This window comes from Camelina sativa, chromosome 2 (assembly GCF_000633955.1).
Source record: "Camelina sativa cultivar DH55 chromosome 2, Cs, whole genome shotgun sequence".
Taxonomy (NCBI): domain Eukaryota; kingdom Viridiplantae; phylum Streptophyta; class Magnoliopsida; order Brassicales; family Brassicaceae; genus Camelina; species Camelina sativa.
Genome location: NC_025686.1, coordinates 25447424 through 25465123, shown reverse-complemented (window position 1 = coordinate 25465123; position 17700 = coordinate 25447424). Strand labels below are relative to the sequence as shown.

At 37.0% G+C, this 17700-nt stretch overlaps 4 protein-coding genes across 6 annotated transcripts; 3 read left to right on the top strand and 1 right to left on the bottom strand.

Moving 5' to 3' along the window:
• Positions 23–897, top strand: LOC104738366 (COBRA-like protein 5). The gene is made up of 3 exons (XM_010458553.1): positions 23–143; positions 218–650; positions 736–897. Exons 1-3 carry the CDS (start codon positions 117–119, stop codon positions 774–776), a joined length of 501 nt encoding a protein of 166 aa, XP_010456855.1. The 5' UTR covers positions 23–116; the 3' UTR covers positions 777–897.
• Positions 788–3568, bottom strand: LOC104738378 (cleavage stimulation factor subunit 50-like). Its single transcript, XM_010458563.1, has 13 exons — positions 3358–3568; positions 3003–3086; positions 2808–2917; positions 2641–2710; positions 2462–2545; positions 2285–2362; positions 2133–2203; positions 1982–2033; positions 1859–1916; positions 1641–1741; positions 1391–1545; positions 1197–1305; positions 788–1114 (listed from the first exon to the last, which is right to left on the bottom strand). The coding sequence occupies exons 1-13, from the start codon at positions 3460–3462 to the stop codon at positions 902–904; spliced, it is 1290 nt and encodes a 429-aa protein (XP_010456865.1). The 5' UTR covers positions 3463–3568; the 3' UTR covers positions 788–901.
• On the top strand, positions 3818–10982 carry LOC104738349 (kinesin-like protein KIN-4C). Of its 3 annotated transcripts, XM_010458546.2 has the most exons (27): positions 3818–4191; positions 4449–4595; positions 4691–4843; positions 4926–5179; positions 5291–5466; positions 5567–5691; positions 5791–5827; positions 5931–6022; positions 6117–6230; positions 6316–6429; positions 6516–6599; positions 6677–6875; positions 7051–7151; positions 7241–7336; positions 7413–7520; positions 7599–7715; positions 7822–7902; positions 8189–8260; positions 8341–8434; positions 8528–8559; positions 8691–8776; positions 8881–8952; positions 9049–9276; positions 9401–9545; positions 9635–10318; positions 10409–10620; positions 10712–10982. In XM_010458546.2, the coding sequence occupies exons 1-27, from the start codon at positions 4081–4083 to the stop codon at positions 10863–10865; spliced, it is 3888 nt and encodes a 1295-aa protein (XP_010456848.1). In that variant the 5' UTR covers positions 3818–4080; the 3' UTR covers positions 10866–10982. The 3 variants fall into 3 exon arrangements, with proteins under 3 accessions (XP_010456848.1, XP_010456840.1, XP_010456847.1); XM_010458538.2 differs by having other exon boundaries at positions 9046–9276; positions 10409–10879; XM_010458545.2 differs by having other exon boundaries at positions 10409–10780.
• Positions 14811–17700, top strand: LOC104738341 (protein COBRA). Its single transcript, XM_010458532.2, has 7 exons — positions 14811–15144; positions 15697–15776; positions 15863–15989; positions 16086–16415; positions 16506–16665; positions 16758–17041; positions 17141–17700. Exons 1-7 carry the CDS (start codon positions 15042–15044, stop codon positions 17425–17427), a joined length of 1371 nt encoding a protein of 456 aa, XP_010456834.1. The 5' UTR covers positions 14811–15041; the 3' UTR covers positions 17428–17700.

The window sequence follows — 17700 nt, the reverse complement described above, 5'->3', positions numbered from 1 at the left end:
ACATTANCATTCACCTTTATTTGTCTCTTCCAAAAACTTATAGAGTCATTTGTGTTCTCTGATCTGCAGAAGCTCGCTCCAGCAACAACGGAAACATCACAGTCAAATGGGATCTCATGAACTGGACGCCTGATGGCTACGTTGTAAGTTCTTATTCTTCTTCTTGTCTCACAAAATCTTAGATTCTGCTTTAACTTCAAGATTGAATCCATATCAGGCAGTGGTTACAGCCTACAATTACCAGAAGCAACGTTCGGTTCCAGGATGGACAATGAGTTGGAGATGGACCAAGAAAGAAGTGATCTGGAGCATGGTTGGTGCACAAACCACAGAGCAAGGAGACTGTTCCAAGTTCAAATTCAACATCCCGCATTCCTGCATGCGTAAGCCAATAGTTGTTGATTTGCTTCCCGGAACTCCTTACAATCAGCAGATCGCTAATTGCTGCAAAAACGGTATCTTGAAACCCGGTTTAGAAAGTTCATTCCAGTTAGCCGTTGGTAATGCTGGTACCTCGAGTAAGACTGCTCGGATGCCTGTAAACTTCACGTTCACGGCACCTAAACAACAGTACATCTGTGGACCGACTAAGAACGTTAGACCGACCAGGTTTATAACTGCAGATAAAAGGAGAATGACTAGAGCCATGAGTAAGTTTTCCACCAGAAACAAACCTCGACAAATCTGTAATTCTGATTTTGAAACTCACCTGCTTTGTTTTTTGTTCTTACGCAGTGACCTGGAACATTACTTGCGTTTTTCACAAGGCAACATGAAACAACAGAACTCTCCAAAGAAAATATCTTATATAAGCAAATCTATCTCCAGAGTTTCTATAGTTTTGTAATATCATGTATGCTTCATGTTTTATGAAAATAAAAACATTACTTTGAATTATCTTCTACACGGATTCCTTCCAGAACCGAATGGATCTGTCTGTTCCACAAGTAACAAAGACTGATTCAACCGGCGAGTGCTCGATCCACCGCGGTGTACCGTTATGGTTTGAAGGCCATCTTGCCACTTTTTCTGCAGTTCTGGCATCCCATGTAACAACCTCATTGCTTGCTTCATCTATGGAGATTACAAACTCTTCAGTTTCGTTAAAGATTGCCTACACACAACAGTGAAGATCATTTAGAATTAATCCGACCCAGTGAATATTTTTGTCTCAAAAGGTTTAGAAAACTAGTTACCTGAGACCGCAGTTTTATTCGCTTTGCTCCGAGATATTCCTTTACCATTCGACCTGAACCTACTTCCCATAACTTAACCGTAAAATCCTTACCGGATGAGAGAACAAACCTAACAAAAGCCATATGATTAATCAACTGTTCTGCCAAGTTCTGACATTGTTTTGCCAGAATAATTTATTGAATCTTCGTCCTACCTTTGATCTTTAGTGAACACTGCACTTGTGACCTCTGATTTTCCATGTGCACCACTAATGGAACGTATACACTTTGCGCTGACCCCGTCATAGAGTCGAATAGCTCCATCCTTTGAGGCTGTAACATAGATGGATCCCGTGGAAGAATATCGCACCTGAAAAAAAAACCAAGAATCTCACAGCCATGAATCAATGTTCATTACAAGTAGATGATTATAGAATGCAAAATGAAGATTGATCAGGTAAGTACCTGATTAATGGCTCCGTTTACTCCGCTATCTGGTACATTTGAAGGAAGAAAACACTGATATGTGTTAACGTCGTACAGATGTGGAATTGGATGATCGGTTCCTGTAAAGGCCAAGTTTTCGTATTTACAATATACTGAATAGATCCTCATCTGGATCATTTTTTGAGTTTCAAAGAGAAAAATGTTTCACAAGATCGGTCTCTACTGTATACAATCACCTGCAAGAAGAAACTCTCCTGACGGATGAAAAGATATAGAGCGCACATTATGTGTATCCTGCAGAATTTAAAGTTAATGATTTGATGAAATGTAGCTGAGCAGAAGCTGAACATGATCTCTACCTGAAAAACTTTGAATGCTCGTTTAGCTGTGGTTTTCGAGAAGTCGAAGAACCTATCAAAGTCATTAGAAAAGACACAGGTGAACACAAATTTTTCTTGTAATCACTGCAAGAATCTATTTAGGTAGAGAAACGGAAACAAAAATAGATACTTTATACAGTTGTCTTTGGCACTGGATACTAGGATTGTGCTCCGAGGGTGGAAATCAAGATCGTTCAATGGCTGCAAATGATAGTCACAAGAATAAGAGATACTAAAAAAATCGACAAGAGAGGCAGAATAATGGAAAAAGGAAAGGCTTACTTCAGCATGATCATAAAAAGTCCGTATTAACGGTCGAGCTTGAGTATCTCCTGAAATCATCTGTTTCACTTTTGGCACCTCAAAGGAAAAACATGGAACAGCCCCACAGAACTATCAATTCTTGATGATGCTTACTAATACAAGGTAGGTACTATGAAAAAGAGAAATTCTCAGTACCTCAAAGAGCTTAATTGATGTGTCTGCACCGCCAGTTGCAAAAAACATTCCATCAGGACTAAATCTTGCACACCTAACGACGCTCTATAAAATTTCATAAGCATATCAGCCAAACTAAAAAAAGCTCGAAGATTACCAAAAGTTGTGAGACTTGTGTCAACTGAGACGTAAATGTATACCTTGTGCTCCGATAGTGTCTTGGATTCATGCTTTGGGATAGTCTTTGATGAGCCTTTCACATGAGTAACACTAGTTGGACAAATACCAAACATTCTTTAGATAATAAGAAGTTTTAGTTTCATCTATTAAGAAACATAACTCATTGGAAAAAAAAAGAAGAAATCACCTGAAGTCAATAGAAGCTGTTCTAGTAGTAGTGGTTGATCCATAAGAACATGGTAACAAAACTGATGAAGAAAGATCTCTCAATGTCCCATTGTTCTCCGCTGCAAGACCCTGTTCTCTCATCTCAGAACCAAACACTCCAAAACCATGACACAGAGATACTTCAGAAAGTGGAAGAAAGGGAAAAAACAAGTACCTTTGCAACAAGCTCTAGAAGACGGTTTGGAGGAACCTCAATATCCAATGGTGTCATTGTCGCTGATGCAACCGTACTTGCCGCCTAAAAAATTAGATCCCAAAATCAAAACTTTAACCTTTTGACAGTTACTGAAAAATCCAAACTTTGAGCACTTAACTACTCTCCCAAAACAAATATATCTGATTGATTTTTCAAAGTTTCACACTTTAACACAAAAAAAACAATCCAAAAATAGATATGCTCAGAAAATCCCAATTTGAATAGCTGTTCAAACACAAAATTGATGTATGCTACATAGGTGTATAATGTAAAACACATAAAAATTAGAATCAGAGTAAGATGAAGGACACACCTGTGAGAGATTGTGATGACGGAGATGAGCTACGATGAGAGCATTGAGCTGTCTAAAAATATTCCCATCTTGCAGAGTCTGATCCAAATCTCCACTATTCACCATTTGTTTATCACTTCAAAAAACCTTCCCAATTCCCACACAAGTTCAATTCGAAACCAGAGTCGCCATTTCTTCTGAAGCTTCTTAACTCTCTGTAAACCAAACCATTGTCTTCCTTCCATCATCCTCTCTCAGTTCAGAAGGATCAAGAACCTAAATGGGCTCAAAAATAAAATATGGGCTGAAATCTAAAGTTAATGGGCCTTTAAGCAATTCGATGATCATGTGCATGACACGTGCGTAACGGTCGCAAAGAGAGCAAAAAAATTTTGAATTCGTATCTGAGCGGCGCTTTACAATTAGAGTATTAATTTGTTGCCTTTTTAATTATCATTATCAACCTCTCAAAAAAAAACAAAAAACAAAAAGCCCTCTCTCTTCTCTTCTCTCTTTCTCTCTCCATCTTCAAAATTTGAAAATCTCTCAGAGCCTCCTCCTCCTCTATGTTTCTCATTTCCTGAGAATTTTCTTCTCGAGAATTTTCACCCAGCTCGATCCTACGATTCTGTATTCGGATCTGTATTCGCATTCGTTGGAGGTGAGGGATTTGTTTCTGGATTGAATACGTCCGTACCCAAGGAATCTGGGTTTTTGCGATTGAACCGGCGGCGGAAAAGGAGGATGGAGAGCACAGAGTGCGTTAGGGTTGCTGTAAATATCCGGCCGTTAATTACGCCGGAGCTTTTAAACGGTTGCTCAGATTGCATTACCGTAGCCCCAAAAGAGCCTCAAGTAATTTGAATTTGAAGGGTTTTTTTTTATTTCATTTCATTCTTCTGCGTTTCTTTATTTCTGATAAGATCCGAATATTAGAATAGGTTGTAATCTTTGGGATTTGATTATTGTTTCAATTTGACAAATCTAATTTTATGCGTGAATGGGAAATTATTAGGTTTTAAAAGGCGTGTGATGAGATTTGCATCGATTCTTTGTAAGTGTATTATAATTGTAGTTGAAAGAACTCATCTTTGTCCTTGTGTATTGAACAGGTTCATATTGGCTCACATACGTTTACTTATGATTTCGTTTATGGAAATGCTGGCTACCCGTGCTCAAAGATTTATGATCATTGCGTTGCTCCACTTGTGGACGCGCTATTCAAAGGATACAATGCTACTGTTCTTGCTTACGGCCAGGTTTTGTTTTGAAAATTTCTATAAACTCTGCATTTTCTTGAAGCTAAATGGTGGTTTGACTTATCAAATTGTTTGTTTGTTTGTTGTTATTGAAGACTGGTTCAGGGAAAACCTACACCATGGGTACTAATTATAGTGGAGATGGCACAAATGGTGGAGTTATACCAAACGTTATGGAAGATATATTTAAAAGAGTGGAGACCACCACCAAAGACTCTGAACTATTGATACGAGTGTCTTTTATTGAGGTAAAAACATCTGCTGAGCTTTGTTGTTCTTCGAGATCTAATTTGTAAAATTTTCTGTTCTGATACGGATTTGTAAATGCAGATTTTTAAGGAAGAGGTTTTCGATTTGCTTGACTCAAATTCCTCGGCCCTTTTAAAAAATGACAGTGGAGTTCAAGCAAAGCACACTGCCCTCTCGAGAGCTCCAATTCAAATCAGGGAAACTGCCAGTGGAGGAATAACATTGGCTGGCGTTACAGAGGCAGAAGTCAAGACGAAAGAAGAGATGGGCTCGTATCTAGCACGCGGCTCTTTGGCTCGAGCTACTGGCAGCACAAACATGAATAGCCAATCAAGGTGAATCTATTATCTGTATTGCACTATAATTCACTCAGATAAAGAGAAAATTTCATTGTTAGATCAGATCTATAAGTATGCTAATGTAGTGTTTGGTTCTTGCCTTTTTAGTCGGTCCCATGCAATCTTCACAATCACTTTGGAACAAAAGAAGATTTCCAGCGGTTCTTTCACAACAACTGAAAATGGAGGTGAAGATATCCTATGTGCAAAGCTTCATTTGGTTGATTTAGCGGGGTCAGAACGTGCAAAACGAACAGGAGCTGATGGGATGCGTTTGAAAGAAGGTTACCTTATGTCTATCTTTGAGCTCTATATTATTCTTTCTGGTTTCTTAAAAGAGACTATGGCTAATCTAGAAGATTCATTTTCTGTATATTTACACAGGTATTCACATTAACAAAGGTCTACTAGCACTTGGAAATGTTATTAGTGCACTTGGAGATGAGAAAAAGAGAAAGGAAGGAGGTCATGTTCCTTACCGTGACAGCAAGTTAACTCGTTTGCTTCAGGTATCAAGGTTTCTTATGTTTCTGTCAATTGAACTATATGTTCTTGTGTATATATATGGTTTTGAAGAAGAATGCTAATGCTAATAATCTGTTATTCAGGATTCTTTAGGTGGCAATAGCAAAACTGTGATGATTGGTATGGGTTTTCCAAACATTTCAATTAATGATCCAAGCATTAGACAAAAACTGTTTTCATCCTTCTATTAGATAACGTAACTTATGATCTCTAAATGTTGCAGCTTGTGTAAGTCCAGCTGATACAAATGCCGAGGAAACTTTAAATACGCTCAAATACGCAAATCGTGCTCGCAATATTCAAAACAAAGCAGTGGTACGTATATACTAGTTCTTGCTTTTAATTATGAATGCTCAGCAATATATTTCATTTCTGGCCTAACCTACCTGTAATTTCTTGCGATACTTAGATCAATCGAGATCCAGCAACAGCACAAATGCAAAGAATGCGGAGTCAAATTGAGCAGCTGCAGACAGAACTCTTGTTCTATCGGGGTGATAGCGGTGCTTTTGATGAGCTCCAGGTATTCCATCTGATCTAAGACGAACAGTAACAGTTCATGCTTGTCACATTTTCTAATACTTGACAATATAAATAACCTTCCTTAGATTCTCAAGCATAAGATATCACTCCTTGAGGCAAGCAATCGTGAGCTACAAAACGAACTTCAAGAACGAAGAGTCGCTTCTGAGCATTTCTCAAAGCGTGCTTATGATGCTCAGGTTTTTCTTCTACTCATTCTTTTTTTTTTAATGGATCAAAGCACATATGACATCTAGCATTTTACATTTTATTTTCATCCATTTAGGTTGAAAAGGACAAACTCATAATGATTATTGAATCTGTTCGCAATGGTAAATCCTTGGATGAGATTGAAACGTGCCAAAATGAGGTGAGATGTCCTTTATGATTCTTTTGTTGAAATGTATGACCAAGTGGATTTTTTCGCTGAAGTGTCTAATTTTCCAGGACGTTGGTTTGGTGAAGAAGTACGTTTCAAAAATTCAAGAGCTAGAAGGAGAGCTGTTGCATATCAAAAGCTTGAAGAAATCCAGTAACTGCCAATATTCAGATGATTCCTGTGATGATGGGCCTCGTTCGAACAATGTCTTGTTTCCCTCGTCTAATGAGTCGTCGGATTGTGAAGACAAAGTGATAGATGTCACGGGTTGGTACCTCAACTAATGTTTTAGCATTTATTTTTCGTGCACTTAGATGCTACAAACCACAGTCCACAACTTGTTTATCACTTTCAGATTGTTAGCCTAAATTGTTTTCCCTGGTTTAATATATGAGAAGTGATCTCTGTAATCTCCGTTTAAGTAGCTTTACCTTGTATGCAGTTGAACTTGAACTTCAAGAAAAGGAGATTGAGCATTGCTCACTGCAAGAGAAGTTGGATATGGAGCTGAAGGAATTAGATAAGAGACTTGAAGAAAAGGAGGTACTATTCTCATTTTTGGAGTGTGCTCCTTTTTAGTTTTTCATCTGTTTCCTTACGGAAGTATGAGTAAACTTTGATTTTTCTTGAAGGCTGAAATGAAGCGGTTTTCAAGTGGTGGTACATCTGTTCTCAAACATTATGAGAAAAAAGTTCATGAGCTAGAACAGGAAAAAAGAGCACTGCAGGTTGGTATTATGTGGTTTATATTGTATTTTAGTGAAATTTATGAACCTAAACTGACTAAATCACACATGCATGTAGAGAGAAATTGAAGGTTTGAAACAGAACCTTGCTAGCATACCATCAGGTGATGGTGCCCAGAAACAGAAGGAAGATTATTATCAGAAACTGCAGACGCTTGAAACTCAGGTAACTTCGGTTTTATTTATTAGTTATACTCGTGTTCACAGATATTTTTCCATAATGCATTGTCTTTTGTGTCTTTAGTTTTCTGTTCTGAAGAAGAAACAAGAAGCACAGTCTCAGCTTTTGAGACAAAGGCAGAAAAGTGATGATGTGGCAGGAAAATTGCAGGATGAAATACAAAGAATTAAGTCCCAGAAGGTAAGGTGTTCTATTTTTTGTAGTGATCTCTATTCGAGCCTCACTGTATATATGTTTATGCCTGTATGTCTTAAGTATGCTAATCTGATTTGGTTCTACTTTTCAGGTGCAATTACAGCAAAAGATTAAGCAGGAGTCAGAACAGTTCAGGACTTGGAAGGCTTCGAGAGAGAAGGAAGTAATGCAGGTATATTTGACTAACAGTTTAGCTAATTAAGAGTTTTTTTCTTGATGACTCGAGGCTTAGTTGATTTGATTGATTGATGAGTATGTCTGACTCTTGTTCCACTACTGAACTAGCTAGTCAAATGTCATTCTGTCATTAGTCAAATATGACCAGTGCCAGTGCTTGTAAATATTTGACTTGAAGATCTCGGACTTGATTCTAGTTCAAAGGAAATTTTAACTTAGTTATTCAGAAATTTATTGTGTATTGGAACATTCATTTATATCATTTTTTTGAATTTAACCAGCTCAAAAAAGAGGGAAGGAGAAATGAGTATGAGATGCACAAACTCATGGCTTTGAATCAAAAACAGAAGTTGGTGAGAACATTTATAAACTTCCAGACCAATAATATTGATCTTTTCTATTATCATGGCTGCTCAAAGTCTGGTTTTATCAGGTTTTGCAAAGAAAGACAGAAGAGGCATCTCAGGCGACAAAAAGACTTAAAGAGCTTTTAGAAACTCGAAAGGGGTCTTCACGTGAAGCTTTAAGTGAGGATTTTTCGTATAACATGAATTACTATGATCACCTTTGTTTGTATGTCTGATAAAAGCTACTAACTGCGTATCCTACTATATATACAGGTGGGGCAAGTGTTAATGGTCCTGGAACTCAGGTAACACCTGCCAAATTCTTTGAAACCGATGCTTTGTGTTTCTAGTTACTGACTAAAATTAGAGAGTATGGTCAACGGTGATTGTTCTGGTTAGTTTGTAATTGTTAACTTAAAATTTACTCCATTTGCAGGCATTGATGCAAGCAATTGAGCATGAGATTGAAGTCACAGTTCATGTTCATGAAGTGCGTTCTGAATACGAGAGGCAAATGGAAGAGTATGTCTTTCATTAATGCTTGTTTCATGATTCATCGCCTGACAAAAAGTTTTTTTTTGTGATTTCCTACTAAACTGTCTCAAATAACACTGACTATAATTCAGGAGAGCAAGAATGGCTAAGGAAGCTGCACGGCTAAGAGAAGAAAGGGATCTGCTCAAGAATGCCCAAATAAGGTGAGTGATCTGGGCAAGAAAAAGATTTTGCATAAATCAGGACCAATTCATGATGAAAGAAATATAGTAAACAATGTGTCTTCTCTGGCTTAGCAGCGTTCATGGTGACACCATGTCTCCTGGTGCAAGAAACTCAAGGATTTTTGCTCTGGAGAATATGCTTGCCACCTCATCCAACACTCTCGTCTCCATGGCATCACAGTTATCTGAAGCAGAAGAGCGCGAACGTGTGTTTGGTGGAAGAGGGAGGTGGAACCAAGTTAGAACGCTAGGTGACGCAAAGAGTATCATGAACTATCTGTTCAATTTGGCATCAACTGCGAGGTAAAATCTCAATTAGTGACTGATGATTTTGATAATAAGTTGCTTGCTGAGAATCATCTTCAAAATATGATGCATAACTAACTCATCCTACATTCTTCTTTCTGTCCATTATTTAACTTTGAAGGTGTCTAGCTCGAGATAAAGAGGCAGACTGCAGAGAAAAAGATGTCCTTATAAGAGACCTGAAAGAAAAAATAGTAAAGTTTAGCAGTTATGTTAGATACTTGGAGATCCAAAGAGCAGACCTCGTGCAGCAAGGGAAAGCACAGGTTAGTAGAAAACATCTTCTATATTGTTTAATTAAATAGTTAATGTCTTATCCTATAGCATATAAAACCATCGGCGTTCCATTTTACAGGCCTCGGAGTTGAAGAAATTGTACGCAGAAATTAACCAAAACAATGAGCATAGTTTGAAAAAGCAGGAAACCCGAAACTCGACTATAGTTCTTGAGGACATGGATACATCTGATTCTGAAACGTCAGACCATGATGAACGGGAAGATCCAGATCTTGATGACGAATGGAAACCTGAACTTGAATCAGAGCGTGATTCAGAGCTGGAATCGGCTATAAAGCTGAATAGGAAACGAAACTTCAAAGTGGGAAGACGGCGCTCGAGTGTGGTGGTCATGAGGCGTTCATATGAAGAGAACTTGGAAGCTCCTTCAGATGATGCAGTGAAATCCACATCACCATCTGACATATGTTGTTGCACTTGCAGTAGGAGCTCCTCGTGCAAGACTATGAAGTGTCAGTGCCGGGCTACAAAGGGATCTTGTGGTCCGTCATGTGGATGTTCTGCAGTGAAATGCTCCAACAGAAACGCAGATGGAATGCAGAGCAATTCCATCTCGGAATCAGAAGCCTTGGAGAGCTCGCAAGAATCTGATGAGAAGGATAAAGACCAACAACAACAAGTCCTTGCTTCACGCGGAGCTACGCTGCTACAGAATGCTCTTGCTAACAAACCAGGGGAGGAGACAAATGATGGAGGAACAAGAAGAAGAAGAAAACCTCTATCAGACATAGGAAACACGACGGTAAAAATTATATTGATGATTATTTCCATTTTATCTGTTTGATGTAGCTAGGAAACAACAGCTTTCTGATTTTATGAAATTTGGTTTCAGGGTAAATCGAATGTGCCAAGGCCAAGCCAAAGAAAGAAGTGGAAGAAGACTGTGCTTCAGCTTGTCCCTGTTGGTCCACCAGCACCACCAACAACACCAGCTTCATCTCAGGAACAAGCTAATCCGGTGAGTTTAGACATGGAAGCAGCAACAAAGCCGGAAAACAGCGACTCTGGAGAGTCTATGAAAGTGAAGCTCCCGAGGGCGATGAAGTCAGCGTCTTCTAATGGCAGCAACTTGCTGAGAGAAAGAAACGCAGATCAAAACGGCGGCGAATCAGTGGGTAATGGTGGTTTAGTGCAGAACAATTCGGGTAGGGCAAGTGGAAGTAGAACTTCAGATGAAAAGGAGAACCACACTCGTCGGATCTAAAGAGGAAACAGAGATGTCGCTTGAGGTGCAAGAAAGCATGGGTTTTGAAATCTTTTCAAGTGTTTGCCTTTTTTTTTGTGTGTGATGAGAGAACATAAAACAAACATAATTTTTAGGGTTGTGAAGTTCAGATTCTGTTGTGAATCCTCTCAGACAGGTACAATTGTTAAAAGTTATGAGTAAGATTTGACTGTTTGATCAACTTCCTGTCGGAGTGTTCTTGGTACCGTAGGCCTGAGATTATTATCTGCTATCTGCGGATATCCGTATTTGTCTCCGAATCCGCTCCGGAAAAAACGGATATCCAGACAAACGGATACGAATACGGATAGTGAAATATCGGATAAAACGGATATGGATACGAATACGGATAGTGCTAAATTTCAAAACAGATAACGGATATCCGTTTTTTCTCGGATACCATGTATTATATTCGGATACGGATACGAATAATACTAAATTTTAAAATGGATATTCGGTTTTTCACGGATATCCGGTATTTATATACGGATATCCGGTATTTATATACGGATATCCGGTATTTTTGTCCAAAATACATGGTATTTTATACAAATACGCTGTATTTTAGTCCAAAATACGTATATTTTTTAAAAAAAAAAAATCTTTTACGGATATTCGCGGATAATCGAATTTTTAACGGATATCCAAAATTTTTGGATACGAATACAGATAACAAATTACGGATAAAACGGATACGGATACGGATACGGATATCTCAAAAAAACCGGATATCCGCTCCGTTTACAGGCCTACTTGGTAGTGTCGGCAATATAAGAAAATTTTACTCTTCCAAGTTCCAAGTAACAAAAGTGTCATCCAATAAACAACACACAGTAGTATAAATTAACGAGACGATATATGTAATCAGCAGAGATACACGTAATCACAGGTATTAAATAATTTGGAATGGTACGTATAGTCTTAATTAATTATCGTCTTCACAATTCACATACATATTGACAACGATTGTTTTACAAACCCCTCTATCGAGGAACTATTTCCGAAACATAATTAATTTTCTTCCTTTTTTAAAAAAAAAAAAAAAAACATAATTACTTTTCTTGTGTTTTTTGTTTTTGTTTTTGTTTAGTTCAATAATTTATACTCTCTCCGTTTTACAAAGAGTGTTATTCTGGAGATTTTTCTTTGTTTCACAAAGACTGTCACTTTACAATTCCAATGTATTTTTTACATAAAATTTTCTAATTTACCCTTTAACCTAAAACTCATTTTTATTAAATTTAAACCACATGGTACTGTGCCGGTAGTATGTGGCCCGGATTGTGGCCCTTTAAAGGCTAGTGTTTGGAAAGTTGAGTGTCCTCCAAAAATTCAACATTTTATGTGGCAAGCTCTTTCTGGCTGTCTTTCAGTTACGGCTAATTTAGGACGCCAGGGAATATCTTGTGATCTGGAGTGTATGCGTTGTAGTTTTCCTTTAGAAACGATTAATCATGCTTTGTTCGAGTGCCCACCTGCACGACAGGTCTGGGCTTTGTCCAATGTCCCAACAAGTACAATTGGTTTCCCAACAACATCGGTGTTTGCAAATATGGATCATTTTCTAGGTTCACAAAACCCGGGGGATCAGGTAGTTGCTTTCCCCTGGATTTTGTGGTATATATGGAAAGCACGGAATGCAAAAGTTTTCGAAAATGTGGCTGAAAAACCGGATGAGATTGTAAATTTGGCGGCCAATGAGGCATTAGCCTGGTCCACGGCCCAGGTCGAGGATGAGGAAGGGCTCACGGTTCCAACAGCACCTAATCTGCAGGTGGTGCGGGGAGTCTCCACTCTTCCTACTGCGTATAGTGGGTTTCGTTGTTTTGTGGATGGCTCCTGGAAGGACACGGACAAGTTTGCGGGTGCAGATTGGGTGTGTACGTCGTTTACCGATGCTTCTTTGCTTATGGGTGCCTCCAATTTTAGGCGTAGTCTTTCCTCACTTCATGCTGAGGTTGAAGCTTTTGTGTGGGCTTTACGCTGTATGATTGGACATGACTTTAAAGAGGTGACTTTTCTCACAGACTGCTCAGACTTGGTGAAGATGGTGTCCTCACCAGCTGATTGGCCGGCTTTCTCTGCTTATCTTGACGACATTAAATAGGATATGAAGGAGTTTACAAGTTTCTCGTTAACTTTAATTTCTAGGAATGCAAATGTACTTGCGGATCATTTAGCACGACAAGTTCGTACTCAACCGCATGTGGTTAAATCTGTTAGTAGCTTTTTTCCTAATTGGCTTGTTTGAGTCAGTTCAATTGTTGTAAAAAAAAAAAAAAAAAACCATTAATCACTATTAAATAGGGGCAAAATATGTATAATTCTATCTTTTCTTAATTTGTGTGCATTGTGTCAAAATGACACTCTTTGTAAAACAGAGGGAGTACTATACAATATAACTAGGTATCAACCCGCACTATGTGCGGAATAAATCTATTTAAATAAAATATTATGAGTAAATTATTATTTGAGATTTAAGATTTGTTTGTATACAACAAAATATGTAAGCAAAATTTTTTTTTCGTTTATTCAAATTTGCGTTTATTTTCTGTAAAATATGTTTCAACTGTGACATATTTGAACTTAGAAAAGAATTTTGAGGTTAGTTCAACAAAAAAAAAAAAAATTTGAGGTGGTGTAGAAAGTTTTGATATCTTTTTGTATTTCTAAAAATTAAATTCACATATTTTATGTTTCACATTATTATATCACTATATCATTAAATAGATAAAGTAATATTTTTAAACTAATTGATTTAATTTAAACTAATCCTAAGTTTGAAAATGCAATGAGAAAAACGATAAAAGTGATAAATAAGTAAATAGTTTTTTTTTCTTGTTTGTTAAATGTAATTTATTTTTAATAAGTAAATAGATTATAAAAATGATAATTAAATATATTTTTGGATTTAGTAGTTGATTAAATCTTTCATATTTACAAACTAATTTAAAAAATATTAACTCATAATATTTCAATGGTATGTTTATGTAAATAACAATAAAAAGTAAAGATATTTATTTTAAAAAAAGGTATATAAGTTCTATAAGCGCACACATCAACTTTTTTTTTAAAGTGTTTCTCTTTTAATATATAAGCAATGTTGAAAAGAATCACTTGTTTTGTAAATTGATATAATGCGTAGTAGTATGGTTGTTACGACTATGTCCCAAAACCATACCAACTTCTAGTATATTTGTCAAAGATAAACTAAAAGAAAAGGAGAGATTCACCGACACATTATATTTCCTAATTGACGTTGAATAATTAAATAATAGTATCAATTATGTTTATTTTCATGCAAAAAAAAAAAAAATCTCGTTTGTGCAAAAATTTGGATTCCAAGTTTCGAAGTAAACTATATTATATGTGGTAAAAACTTAATTGTCACAACACTCATTATAATTTAATTAAAACACAAGTATAGTTATACGATTCAGAAAAAAAAAAGAAAAAGAATAATTGAAAAAATATCTCTCCACCGACAGCCGAAAACACTGTCAATGACCCACGTTCCTCTTAAAGCTGTCGTCTTCGGTAACATCTTCCGGTATTAAACTAACTTCTAACCAAAATTACGTAAATGCCCCTTTCTCATGCATAAAACATAAATTAAAATATAAGATTCCTTAATATTCCTGTATTTAACAATTACTTCCAAAATTAATGAATATATTTTTCATAAATCATAAATAATTATTAAAATATAATAACTGAGAAATTCAACTTCGAATTATCTCAAATTATGTTATCAGTACTTCAGTACCAATTTAAGTAAAACCTTTTTGGATGGAAATTAAAAACGAAGAAGCAAAGAAATAAGTTTATTAATATAAAGTTGTAATCATAGAAGCAAGACAAGAATTAATGCTCTAATTAACACGATGGTTATGTTTCTTTAATCGGAAATCAAAATAATCAAAGTCTCCATAATGATAGAAGGGTACAATGGTCAAATCACCGATCCCGACTCAAGTTTTACTAAAAACAGCCACTAGCCAGCCAGCCAGATCCCAAATCTTTCTCGTTGCTTCTCGCTCGTTCGTATTCTCACCAAAGCTACACAAAAAAACAAAATCTTGCTGCTATCTTTCTTCTCTATAAGTCCACTCCTCCTTCAAGCAAAGCCACCTTCCTCTTCTTCTTAGTCTGAGATTGGTTTTTAAGATTTAGCCAGACCCATCTAAGGGATCTGGAACAAAGCTTGGTTCTGCTCTGATCAACAGAGAATTAAAAAAAAATGGAGTCTTTCTTCTCCAGATCCACTTCCGTCGTCGCCAAATTCAGTTTCTTGGCGTTATGGATCGTCTTCTTGATTTCTTCATCTTCTTTTACTTCTACAGGTTTACTTCTTATTCTCATTACCACTACCAATTTGTTCTGTTTACTTATCGTCTTATCAGCTTCCCCATCTTGCTTCTTGATTGAGATTTCACTTAAAGATTGAATTTTTTTTTTAATTGAGACTATATTTTTTGCATCTTGATTTGGTTGTTTGAACTGATGAATCCACACTACTTTATACTGATTGAGATTAACATATGAATTGGCTGGCTATTCATGATCTTTTATAGATCTTTACTCAATTATTTGCATTGTGTTCAGATCCTAAAAAAAAATCAACACTTTTCAATTCCCATATTAGTGTTTTCCTATGTTTTTTACTAGATCAATCACTTCTGCTAAAAAACAGAGATTCAAGTTTGCTGATCCAAAAATAGAAACTTTCTGTAAAGTATTTAAAAACTTAATCATGCAGCATACTCTTTTGGTCTATGTCTACAAACCAATTTGTGATAGTTTTGAGATTAAAACAATTACAATGTCGGTGAGCTAAGCTGGATCAGGATGAACAAGATTCTGACTTTCGTTGAATCCTTTTTTTTAATTTGCAGAAGCATATGATGCGCTTGATCCAGAAGGGAACATTACAATGAAATGGGATGTCATGAGCTGGACTCCTGATGGCTATGTTGTAAGTTTAACAACTTGAACAAAAAAGATTTTACCTTACTTAATCGTTTTTGATTCATCTAAACTCTGTTTGTGTGTTCGATCCAGGCTGTGGTTACCATGTTCAACTTCCAGAAATACAGACACATTCAAACTCCAGGATGGACATTAGGTTGGAAATGGGCTAAGAAGGAAGTTATTTGGAGTATGGTTGGAGCACAAACAACCGAACAAGGTAACTGAAATGTTTCCAGGTTCCAGTAACTTTTAACTTTTGACTGTGGTGAATTATCTGGGGAAATGATATATCTGGATATAATGTTTAAAACAGGTGATTGTTCAAAGTACAAAGGAAACATTCCTCATTGTTGTAAGAAAGATCCAACGGTTGTAGATTTGCTCCCGGGGACTCCTTATAACCAGCAGATTGCTAATTGCTGTAAAGGAGGTGTCATGAACTCATGGGTTCAAGATCCTGCCACTGCAGCTAGCTCTTTCCAGATCAGTGTTGGCGCGGCTGGAACCACAAACAAAACCGTTCGGGTGCCAAGAAACTTCACTCTCCTTGGACCTGGTCCAGGTTACACTTGTGGTCCAGCAAAGATTGTGAGACCAACAAAATTTGTCACAACGGACACACGCAGAACCACTCAAGCTATGAGTAAGAGAACTAAGACTACTTTTTTAGAAAACGTTAATGTTTAACATTGTTTCTAATCTAACAGACTGGTCATATTTGAATTTACCGCAGTGACATGGAACATTACGTGCACATACTCTCAGTTCCTTGCTCAAAGAACTCCGACTTGTTGCGTCTCTTTATCTTCTTTCTACAATGAAACCATTGTCGGATGTCCAACTTGTGCTTGCGGATGCCAAAACAACAGAACCGAATCCGGTGCCTGTCTCGAGTAAGTTATTTGAATGAAATTTTCAACTCCCGCTCTTTTGTTCTCTGTTCAATTTTGAATCATAAAGTCTCATACTTTATATGTAATGGCAGCCCGGATACACCACACTTGGCCTCAGTTGTGTCACCGCCGACAAAGAAAGGAGTGATATTACCGCCACTAGTGCAATGCACAAGACACATGTGCCCGATCAGAGTGCATTGGCACGTTAAGCAGAACTACAAAGAGTATTGGCGAGTAAAGATCACAATCACAAACTTCAACTATAGATTGAACTACACACAATGGAACCTCGTAGCTCAACACCCAAATCTTGACAACATCACTCAGATCTTCAGCTTCAATTACAAATCTCTCACTCCTTACGCTGGATTAAGTAAGTTCAAGAACAATAAGAGCTCCTCTGTTTTTCTCTCCCACTAGGCTTATCTCTCAAAGACTTAACCTTTTTGATGGTTTTGGTATATTTTTGCAGACGATACAGCAATGTTATGGGGAGTGAAGTTCTACAATGATTTCTTATCAGAAGCAGGGCCACTTGGGAATGTTCAATCAGAGATATTGTTCCGTAAAGATCTATCAACCTTCACATTTGAAAAAGGTTGGGCTTTTCCTCGCAGGATTTACTTCAATGGAGACAATTGTGTCATGCCTCCTCCTGACTCTTACCCTTTTCTTCCCAACGGTGGTTTCCGACCAAAATTCTCTGTCTTCGTCGCCGTGCTTCTCCCTGTTCTTGTCTTCTTCCTCTTCTCCGCTTAATCTCAGATATACGGTTTTGCCACTGGGTACGGTTAGGGTTTCTACGGTGGAGTGGTACAAACGTTATTTATGATTCTTTCGTGTCCAACAAACTATAAATCTTTTGATACAATTTTTTTTTTAATATATATAGTTTTCAACTTCGTTTTTTTTTTTTTTCCTTTTTCCATTTTATATCTTTTGTGTTCAGTAACATTGTCGGTCCATCCTTGTAGAAATATCATAGATATTGTAAACTTCTTTTTCCCTATTGTTATATTTTACTTTATGTTA